At 36.1% G+C, this 12,158-nt stretch overlaps 1 protein-coding gene across 1 annotated transcript; it reads left to right on the top strand.

Annotated features, from left to right (window-relative positions):
- Positions 1 to 226: 226 nt before the first annotated feature.
- LOC110448120 lies at positions 227 to 11,469 on the top strand. The gene is made up of 8 exons (XM_021494185.1): positions 227 to 305; positions 486 to 655; positions 1,162 to 1,270; positions 3,138 to 3,157; positions 3,993 to 4,122; positions 4,923 to 5,092; positions 7,361 to 7,425; positions 8,525 to 11,469. The coding sequence occupies exons 2-7, from the start codon at positions 544 to 546 to the stop codon at positions 7,396 to 7,398; spliced, it is 579 nt and encodes a 192-aa protein (XP_021349860.1). The 5' UTR covers positions 227 to 305; positions 486 to 543; the 3' UTR covers positions 7,399 to 7,425; positions 8,525 to 11,469.
- The last annotated feature ends 689 nt before the right edge of the window (positions 11,470 to 12,158 follow it).

Here is a 12,158-nt window from a genome sequence, read left to right as displayed (position 1 = left end):
CCATAATATGGAAACATTGATTTCTACGCCTGATCAGGGTTTGATGATGATCGATCAAGGTTAAAGGGTCAAAGATCATGGGCGAAGCGGGGGTGGGTTTATATCTATGTGAGCCTCCTTCGCTTTGTTTTTCTTACTTTCAATATTTCATGTAGAAAACATGTTTAAGTATAGCAATATGGACATATTGGTCTTCAATTACCTTTGTGGCTAAAGTTATTTTGTTTTTCTTTTTTGACATTTTAGCTTTTTATTGTGTACCGGGGAGTCAATGGATTTATAGATTTCTTCATCATCCTTTTGAGGTAAGTTCACTTATTGTTGTTGCTGCTGCTACTGCTGCTTCTGAACCACTTCCTCTTCCTTATTGTATCTCTTCGTCATGTCTCCTCCTCCTCATTCCTTCCCTCCGTCCTGTCCCTTCCTCCCTCTAGCATTCTGCCTCCTTGCATGAGAGTATAGAATACCATTTTATTTTATTTCAGACGCGGGAGTCTGGTTGTTGGGCATACGATAGTTACGTCAAACACAACGGAAGCGAATATGGGGATCACCAACGCGCTTGTTGGGCTGGCTGCCGGCAACACACTCACTTATAACAACCAATCCGCCCAAACTTCCGCCATTACTCTGGAGGACAACGAGGGCACACAAGGTAAAATGTCCTAAGATAGATTCTTAAGGTATGGGTACTACGAGTTATAGTCGCGAAAGAGTTCAGCTTCAGACCTTTAATTATTTAAGAATTCACCCCTTTCGTCTTGAAGATAAGACAACAAAAAATACTCTCTAGATAAGAGTTGCTAACCCTTGGCACAGATTGGTTACTGTGCCGATATACGATTACTGGATAACACTGTTAGTAAGGCATTACCTCAGTAGTGGATAGGTTCCGCCGAGGTGAGTTCAAGTTTCTTCATCGTGTTTTTGACGTCATTCGGTCCTTGAAACATTTTGTTCGTGTAATTACATCAATCTTTATTTCACAATAGATGGTATTAAGTATGATTACCTTTAATAAACAAATTACTCATCGATTCCAGATTTCCAGTTACGAAAAAGTACTATAGCATAGGATATTTGTATATTGCTTGTTTTCCATTGGATTGTATTGTATTGCTTAATGAATTCACCTAAACATCTGTCATCTTCGTTTTGCAGTTCCGATAACAGTGAACTCTAACCCCTGTGACGTGTTTGCCTCGACGTCAACGACCGGATGTGGTGACGGGAAAACCTGTGAGGTGGTTGGAGGCAGCGCCACCTGTTTGTGAGTTTTGGCATTATTGATGGTTTTGCTTGAACTCTTAACGATCGAATCAAGGGAAACCTTTCCGTATATGTGCCAAGTAATTCGTATATGCTCGAATATTACTCTTTATGTTTGTATCACTTTGAATGAAAGACGTGTAGTAGATAATGTTGGAGACACTGGACTTCCCATAGCAGTGACGAAGCGTTGCTGATAGATGTTGTTTCGGAAACAAAAATATGTTGTTGTCAGCACAAATTCCAACAAATCCATGATGTCCTGAATCTGAAGGTTTGTGTTCTTAGGCCAGGATCGGTCTAATTCCAAGCGTTTCCGAATGATTCTAAGTGCATCGTGAATGGGTATGTTGGTAAAGTGAGAGACAACATCATGTGAAATGAATTATTCGTCTTCCTGAATCATGATGGTAGATATAGCTTCCGTTAGATGTTTCGAGTTCTTGACTTAGTGTTCCGATTTAGCAACTAGCGGTCCAAGAATATCTGCTGATGACCTTGAAACATTGTAACCAATGGACCCTGTGTAGACCACAATAGGTCTCAATGTGTTCCCCTGCTTGTGGACTTGGGTAAAGAGTACACTCTAGGAGTATTCTCTGCTGTAGGATACAGATATCTGTATTGGCTTTCGGTAATCTTGCTCTCTTTAATTTGATAGGATAGCTACATGTATGAGACGCCTTTTAAACTTTTGAGTTTAGTTGATCAGCAGATATTCATATGTTTTGTTGTCCTGAAGCATTGTCGTTACATTGGCATCATAATCGTCGGTGTCCATGACAAAAGTTGCCTTCCCCTTGTCAGCTGGTAATACCGTAATGGATTTGTCTCTGCCTAATTTTTGGAGTGCGACCCCTTCTTCGTTCGTCATATTACTTGTTGGTAATTTTGTGGAATTCAAAACACCCGTTACTTTGGATTTCAGTTGATCAGCCTCAGCATAGCTTAGCTTCTTATATGCTTGTTTCGTGGCTTTAACAAAATCATCAACCGGGATTTTATCTGGTACGATGGCATAGTGCATACCCTTAGCGAGTTACGTTTTCTCGCTATTGGTGAGCTCCTAATTGGAGATGTTGACTACCCATTTCTTTAGCATAGAACCGTTCATTCAGAGCTGCATCTGTATTAGTGTTATGATGATTTATCTACAAGACGGTTTAATTTAGTCAAGTGGCGTTGTTTGGTCGTGTCGAACGCTCGTTCACCTTTACGCTTCATGTGTTTGTTCATATCCCCTACAGTGTCACTCGATAAGCGCTGGGTTAGTTTTCGACGAGTACTGTTACCTCAAGCATGTATGCGTCTATTTCATTGTGTACAACCCGTTTTCTCTCTTTCACTAGATCTGTATGTGCTTTCTTGATGATATTCCTAGCATTTATTTATTAACTGGGCCCTAATATTCAGACTTGAAGGTGTTGTATGCAAGTCTCTACTCAGCGTTAATATAAGGTGATTTCTATGTTTCGCTAATTTCTTTTCTATGCCCTCTAATTTCTAAACATCTTTGACAATAACTTGTCCGTACTTTGTTCGGATATTTCTAAATATTTTCTTCATGTTGGTAAGTATGGATAATGGATACGCCGGAGGGGACCAGTTCTAAATCGAGATGAGGGGGCTCAAAGACTCTTGCACATCTATGACCATCAAACAAAGCGTAGCTGAATCGAGTCATTTCGGTACATTTATAGCAACTATTGTACATACGCTAACAGCGTATCCGAATCGACAATCGAATATTGCACAAAACAACATTAAACGTGTATTTCGTAAGTTATTTTTAATTGCTTCACATTTAAAGCCACATTTACTACTGATATGTATTTCCTAAATCTTCTCTATTTATTTCTATTTTTCAGAACAATCCAGCAACCTTCAGGTAAGATTGTTTTTAATATCAATATATTTGTGCTTTTCCTTGTAAAATGATAACTGTTATATTTGGTATTATGATAAAGTAAAGTACGGCAATGCTAATATATTTATATTCCTACGGCCACCTAATCATTCATCATTATATATTTCCTACTGGAATTCGTGTAAATAATATTTTTAACCCATTCCACCCTGCAATTTCATAATGAACTATTCCATTATTTGAATTGGAAGAGTTTAAATGTGTCTTCTGGGGTGAATGAGTTAATGAAGTGGAAAGAGGATTATTTGAACAAGGCGACGCTTTTTCTCTAAAACTTTTTAGGCTAGTCCGTAAAATGAACAATTCCGTCTTTAAGGTTTTTTTCGAATGGAAAGGGTGAAGAGAAGACAATTTGAATATGCAAATGGGCGATGTAAGTGCAAGATGGACAAAGTTATACAAAACCGGTTTGCAAAGATGCAGATTGATAAGGACTATTCGCAAGCTTTATTGTCGCAATAATCATGATTTCATCGGGAAATATGATATTTCTTTATGTGATATGAAGGTGAATTTTTTTGATCATGCTTATACATATGTGCATTGTTGTTCGGTACCAATACCCCGGTTCTCGTTATGAAGACGTAACATTACTTATGTTTGACGTAGAATTTACAGGCGGGGATTGTCGATAAGGCAGAAGACGCTTACCCTTGTGCATTCCCCACGGTCTCTGTGTAAATCTTACCTTTTTCATATTTTGACTTAAGTTCATAGTTTTTTTTAATTTTATTGTTTTGCATACAAATAATGGTTTTAGTGACACTTCGAATCTCCATCGTTATTTTTTCCACAGACGATTTGGGTGTCCTTGTGGGTATCGGATTTGGTGTGACTGCCGTCCTTCTCCTCGTCATTATAGTTTTGATATGGATGTGCATGAGAAGTCGAAGCAGACGACATCAAACAACGAAAAATACATTGAGGTATCACCACCTCAAATAAAACACAGGAAATGGATTTCTATAAGTTGAATAACTTGTGCCGAATCCCATCGCTATTTTAAGACAATGAAATATGTTTAAATCAAATAAAACACATACTTTTATATCGAAAAGGCGATATATAAGTATTTCGTAAATACATTATGTATATTAACTGAACTATCCTGGTGGTGGTGTTGTTCTAATCGGTGAATTAGACATCGTCATCCATAGTTATCTAGCCAGCAACATTTTGACACTTCTTGGACAATGTCACTGCTTATAGTATATTGCATCAAAATGAAAGATAATTAAGCTTATTGTTTTGTTTCGACGCTGGTTAATTTCCCTTCTTTACTGCCATTAGATATAAGAGTTGCAAATAATTACATTCATTGAAGTACTTGAACACCTGCATCTTTGTTTGATGACGTCATTGACGGTCATTTTGAATATCCAATTAGCTGCAAATATTATAGCGATGAAGTTGAAAATCGAATTACCTATGCACCTGACCCCGTGATTGGTGCCTTATAATTATCGATCGATGATTTCGAACACCTCCATAGTAAGTTAATATGCTTTATTAATTAATCAAAATAGCTGCCAAATCTCGGGTCCACAGAACTTCTAGTATTCATCACTTGTCAAGCAATCGAAACGGTCAACTGCGAGATTCGCAGAGTATGGAAGATTAGGACTATTTTTAGGAGAACAAATCTACACAATTCTATCGTATTCTACTGTTTATGTATGTGATTGTTATGCTTTGCATCGTTATATCTATATGTTGACTTTTTCAGGCCCGGGACACCGACTTTTATGCCGACGCGTTTCCATGCGAACGTGCCCAGTTGGAGCCATCAGCCAGCGTTTTACGACAATAACGGTCTGGATCTCAGCGATTCTCGGAAATTCATGCCGGCTTCAATTGAAAACCTGCCATTCTACAGAAACGATTTTCATGAAACGCGTGAGTGTCAAGTATGACGTCACAAAGCAGGCGATGATGTTAAATTAAGCACGAATTCATGTGTCATATAAATGAAATGTCTAATTTACATTAATGTTACAGGTTCTGTGATTGGTTAAAAGTAGTAAATGTGACCCATAAAAACAGCTGTTTATATTAGTATGAACAACTGTTTTTTCCATGGGTCTGGATCTCAAATTTTCAAAATCACCATTTTGTAAGTTAGCAATTTTATTGTCTTTCGAGTTGCCTCCCATTGCCTAAACTAAACTCGCCTTGAACAAAATGCAAGATTTACTGTTTTTTTTATTATTGTTTCTTTGTCTAATTGTTTATCTTAAGTATTGGCAGTTTTACAAATAAATCATTTCAAGCTACAATTGACCATATTCACAACAGTGACACGTTCTGTCGTCTGACGAACCGACGATATCAATTTGACAAGCTCAAACTGATATTATTTCAATGTCACATATTANAAATGTGACCCATAAAAACAGCTGTTGATATTAGTATGAACAACTGGTTTTTTCCATAGGACTACTTTTAAGGTTTTCAAAATCACCATTTTGCCAGTAAGCAATTGTATTGTCTTTCGAGTTGCCTCCCATTGCCTAAACTAAACTCGCCTTGAACAAAATGCAAGATCTACTGTTTATTTTTTTATTTTTTTTTATTTGTCTCATTGTTTATCTTAAATATTGGCAGTTTTACAAATAAATCATTTCATATTACAGTTGACCATATTCACAACAGTGACACGTTCTGTCGACTGACGAACCGACGATATCAATTCGACAAAGCTCAAACTGACATTATTTCGATGTCACATATTGGTCCGCAACAGTGATCGAAATATAGACTATATAAGTAATTAATATGTATGTTTCCAATATTAGAAAGTATCAACTGAGGTGAATTTACTTACAATTATACTATACTATCCATGGATTTCAACGAACATGACGAACACTCATGTCACTGTAACCAAATCGAGACAGTACCCAAAACGGAACACTTGTGGGAAAACGGCCCAAGAAACTGTCATGCAATGCAAAGAAGTACTTTTATGTAAACATTTTTCATTCATTTATACTTTTGTGACAATTTAACTGTACATAATCTTTATTGGCTGCTGATTATCGTTACATGGGTATTTTAAAGGTAAGAATAATTATCAAAACATTACTTTTCTTATTTACGTGCCGTGCGACGCTTTTTTTTGGATATCATTTCCAAAAGTCTCTTTAATCAAACCTAGTGCTAGTTTGGAGAGATAATTTAATCATAACCCTCGTTGACTCTAAAATATATCAACTATGCAAATTTTTCTGCCGATATTGATTGTTTATCCCCAAATATTCGCCAAAATACCGAAGTGTCCCTTTCAGGGAACTGTTACGCCGGTTCATGGACCTATACGTAACCCTGAAAGTATTTCGCGTGTATTTATATAATCATGCGCCCAAAACATCAACTTGTAATAGAAACGAAAAGTGGATATTATCTTTTTATGAAATAGTGAACAAAAAAAATCGAAACTGATAGTATGGTATAAAGAGCATTGATATTTATCTAAAAGTGTCCCGATTAAGGTACAGTGACGTTAGGCCTACTTACGCCGCACATAGCGAGACCGGGACTACAAACAACCGAACCCCAAGGAATGCGGGCTTGGAATTTCGACACATAATGTTCATCCCATGACATACCAATTAAAGTTCTTTCATCATCTTTTTTACCATGAATAATGCATGAAACAAAAATCAGCACTCGACTTCACCGTGCACGGTTGTAAAATGTCTATGTAGAATCGCCTTAGCTAAATTATAGCTCATTCGCAAATTACTCCACTGATTCTTCAATGATTTTTTCAACAAGGCCGCTCTAGCCGGACAAAGCGGTTGTGGGAAATGTTCACGTGAATTTGTTTCGAGATCCCCAAAATGACATTGCAATGTTTCGTCATAGTACTACATTAAATTTGTGAATGAACGAGAAAGTTCGTAATTCAAATGATATTTTTCTGTTTTCCTTCCATTTGAAACTGATTTGGAATTATGGGGATTGAATCTGGATTTTTTCAGTGTTCATGCAAGTACTAAAATTTGAGAAGACAGCCATTGACCAATACTGGTGCGACAGAATATATTTTCTTCAAAAATAATAACTTAGCAAAAACTTCCCATGATATAGTTAAGTATCGATAGTAAAGAGAGATATTCTTGCCTAACCAAGACTGTATGGATGCATTTTTATATTTCTCAGCCCGAAGAAAACGAGGCCGCGCACATGATGAGGATTAAACAAACCACGTTACAACGACAACTTCTGTAAGTAGTTTTTTATGTTTTCAGCCATTATATGCCAGCATAAAGTCAAAATGATAAAATTAATTAACTTCAAATCGATTGTTTTCCATTTTCATGTTAGCCGTGGGGGAATGCGCTTTCTGTTACAACCAAAGCTGCTACGTAGTTAGTAGTATTGAAACCTCATCTGTTTAAATTTCCTTTTTATTGTTGGTGAACCGAAACTATGTTTTACACTCTTGTAGACTACTCTTTCTTGGAAATTATTTCATGATATTGAACCTTAATGCAGATGTTGTTTCAGTTCTACTCCAGAAGAATTGTTTGGAAATGTCATTGACAACAAATTGCATTGAAATAGCAGTGTTGCATGTTATTGTGACAGAGACAAGGGTTACAGAGGAATCGTAATCTAGGTGTGACAGAGAAACCATACCCTAGAGGTGACCGAGAAATCATACCCTAGAGCTGACACAGAAATCATACCCTAGAGATGACAGAGAAATCATACCCTAGAGGTGAAAGAGAAATCATACCCTAGAGGGTGACAGAGAAACTTAATTTGGGGGTGATAGAAAAGCATACCCTTGAGGAGACAGAGAAATCATACCCTAGAGGGTGACACAGAAATCATACCCTAGAGGTGACAGATAAATCATACACTAGGGGTGACAGAGAAACCATACCCTAGAGGGTGACAGAGAAACTAGGTGATACAGAACCCTACAGAGATCATACCCTAAAGGTGACAGAGAAATCACACCCTAGAGGGTGACAGAAAAAACATACCCTAGAGGTGACAGAGAAATCATACCCTAGAGTTGACCGAGAAATCATACCCTAGAGGTGACAGAAAAAACATACCCTAGGGGTGACAGAGAAATCATACCCTAGAGTTGACAGAGAAATCATACCCTAGAGTTGACAGAGAAATCATACCCTAGAGGTGACAGAAAAACCATACCCTAGGGGGTGACAGAGAAACCCTACACTATAGAAAACAGATAAACCCTTCCACAGACAGGAAAAACTGGAGACAGTTATGTGAATGGTTTTAAAAAATGATGTGATGACATTCAATATATCATTATTTATATAAAGTCTTTTATTTCATTTGTAGGAGCACAGGACATAACTCTAGGGACAACAGACCAACTTAACACAGAGAACATGACTTCCGGTGAGTTTGAGATGCTGGCACGGGTCACTGGAGGTTGCCAATTCGTAGAACGAGATTTGTCGCAATCTACCGAATAGTGAACGAATCAAAAGGTTTCCATTTTAAAAAAAACAATAATTATCACTAATTGAACTTATTGGCTAAAGACTGTGAAATCAAATATTTCGTGGGGCGCAAATATCATGGTTTCCCGACAAAACTCCATTTCTTGGGTACATGAATTCGTGAATTACGAGTTTCCACCCAAACAGAAAAATCCCTTCATATCAAACTTGTAATTTCTGTTCGTGGACCTATGAATTCGTAATTGAAGACTCTCCACGAAATCCATGAAATTAAAAACAATCCACGGAAATTAGTGATTTCACAGGATATCAAAAAGAATGCACAATGTGTTAATAGAGAGAGAGTTTGCATTCAGATATTATGTGACTTTTGTAGATACAGAACGAGAAGGAAAGAGAGAAAATTGGGGGATGTTTATTTTCAAATGGGGTTCATGATATATTTGCCTGACAAATCGTAATATATGAATGGAGAATTGGCGACAATTTATGTAATCTGAACTTGTATGGTTTTTTTGTTCTTTGTTGTAGTTTTAGTGTTATTAATTATTTGTATTCACTGTTCAAAGCAGTTACATAGATATTTCATCTACACATTAAATTTTAGTGTACTACAGATTCAAAACAACATGAGGGTAAATTTCCCGTTTCGGAAAGTCTGTTTTCTTTAAATAGAATGTCTCCTTGCTTCAGGTGACACCGTGAACCGGATCAAAAAAATTATATTTAATCATTTTGTTCTCAAAAGTTTTATAATTTGTGATATTCCTCCAGGCAAATCTTGTGTTGGTTTATATTGGATATTGTAAAATATATAAGGGAGTAGTATACATGTGATAAACAGTTTGTCACAAGGTTTTAGTTTCATGATTTGTCAAGAACAATTTTCTCATCGCTATCTCGTGTAGTGGCCTCTTAATTTAAGGTCCCAAGAAATATTATGTTTATGGTTATAACAGGGAAAATTAGGGTAGGGGTAACATAACTGAGAAAGGGTAGGTAGGTCGGGATTTATTTTTCTATCATCCCCTCACCCTTTTTTCGAGTGGGTTGGATTGGAGTTTAGAAGAGGCTAATTTAAGAAATTGCAAAAATCACCAAACATATTTTAAGGTTTAGATTTGGTTTCGATACCTGCTTATGAAGTAGAAATGGTATATACATAAGTGCCTTGTTTATTTGTCCAATAATTTGTTTGCCTCCGGTGAACAACTTATCCCACTGGATTGGGTGCGTTCGGGTGAGAAACACTGTTAGGGTTGGAGGTAAGCACTAGGGTCGATCGGGGTACATTAACAGATATGTTTGGCCTTATCCATGAACTAGCGATGAGAACATCGTTCTCCGACACAGTGTGATAATTTATAATGAACACGATAATATTATATTTCCGTAATGTATTGACTACAGCATTGTATGAAGCTGTATAAAAGTTTAAGTGAAAAGATTTATTTAAACTTTTAACCTTCAGAAGTGTCGTTATAAGAAGTCGTTGACTGTTCGTGTATTTTAGATAATTGAGTACCATATATCCTACCTTATCCAACACTACATGTCGGTCAGATTGAACATGATGCTGGAATACACAGGTCTTATACGGTAGTTTTCATTCGACTGATATTATTATATTCTAAGAGACAGATTTCACTGTTTAATATAGATACAAAATATGTTCATTTGATAAAAAAAAGTATCTATTTTTTGTACAATTTGATAAAAAAAACATATCTTTATTTTCACTATAGTCAACGAGTTCTGCTGGTTAATTGCAAAAGGAAGGAGCCTCCTTAAAGATCTGGTTTTAATCAAATTACATTGTGTACACATCGTTAAAGTTGATTTATGAATGATTTTTCCACATATTTTTATCTTTTATTTTAACGTCTGTTTGCTTAGCAGACCATGATTTATTGTTATCTTAACGGCCTCAATAAAACCGCCGCAGAACAAGAGAAGAACGTTCATGTGAGGGGATTAAATATATTTCTTACGAACAAAATATTCTTGTGTAATCATTTTAGATGTAATTATACATTTATAAGTTACTGTTTTAGTAAAAGTAATTATAATGTGTTAATATGTTTGTACTGCTGTATACCGGGAAATATTCGCTGTAGTTTAATTGTCGCCTTTTATCTTCCTCCGTAATAACGGCAAATTTGTCAATCAAGCAAATATTAGTACACGGTTTACCATATCCATTATGTATAATGAATATATATGTACTTATTATAGATGCATTGGTAATTGAAGGTTTTCTGACTGTATGACTGAAAAGTTTAATGAATTTCTGCCAAAACATTACCACTGACCTCACATTATGAGTGCTCCCCGATTACTCCAACAGTAAGATGGAAAAACCGAACAGTTTCGATTTGGAAAAAAATCACCGGTTATGATTCTTGCTGATTATAAAATAATATTGATTGGTAGCTTTATCTTAGCACTTTACAGAGGGAATATAAATTTATTTATTACGGTGCTGGAAATGGAAATCCAAGTCTATTTTTGTCATGGTAAGGTATTGTCCACAATCTGCGTTAAATCATATTATCAAGTATGTCTGTCCTGCTTTTTTGTAACTCATTTTTAGCATACTATTTTGTGAATTTCTGTCTTCTCTGAATGTTTTATTTATCCTTTCTTAAAAATGGAGAAGGCTGACGTAAAAAGTATTTTTCACAGTAGTATATCACAGATGTGCCATATACTTTAGATCTCTAAGATTTCGCTGACATTAAGTTTGGCAAACTTATATCTCCGTATCTTTTCCCGGAGATATCAATTTGCTTTTCATTCAGCACGAGTACCACAAGAAAAAACACCAAAGGAATGCGGAGCCTATTTAAAAAAAATTGATAGGTCGAATATTAAAATGCATTTTCTTGTAACAGTCAAAACTTTCTTTTGAACATTTGAGCCTGTTTGTCATTCTATGTGAATTAATATTTCTATTTTTGATATGTGTTATACATAAAATGTTGAACAGATTTGAAATATATATTTATTTGTGAAGAAAATGTATGAACTATTAAAAAATATAAATCGATTACGCATTGTTTCTTTACTATGTATTGTTTATGTTCCTCTTAATAATGATATACAGGTCAAATTATACCGTTTGTGTTCGTTAACTCTTGGTAATTCATGTATATCGTTTGTGACAACTGAGGGACGTAATGTGTCAATGCATTATTGTGCTGCAGATGACTGTCGTAATGATGGCAATAATCAGAGAGAGTAGAAGTCTCTTTCTGTTACAACTCAACCTAGGTAGGTTGAATAGGCCTGCTTTATCCCACTGCGTGAACGGAAGAGGCGACTAATGGGTACCCTGTAAAATCGGGGTTGGTTTCATCCTTGTCTTCTAGTTAGTATTGAGAAGAAACCAAGAGCAGATATGCTGTATCTAACTGCATGTGTATCGTAAAGGGTGACTAATGTGTGGCCCTCTGCGGAATCAGTTTTCTTCCGTTTCTTCTAAGAGCATGAATTGGGAGAGACTGAAA

This window comes from Mizuhopecten yessoensis, unplaced genomic scaffold, assembly GCF_002113885.1.
Source record: "Mizuhopecten yessoensis strain PY_sf001 unplaced genomic scaffold, ASM211388v2 scaffold3845, whole genome shotgun sequence".
NCBI classification, from domain to species: Eukaryota; Metazoa; Mollusca; class Bivalvia; order Pectinida; family Pectinidae; genus Mizuhopecten; species Mizuhopecten yessoensis.
Note: the sequence above shows the minus strand (reverse complement) of the source record. Positions and strands in the feature narration are given on the sequence as shown.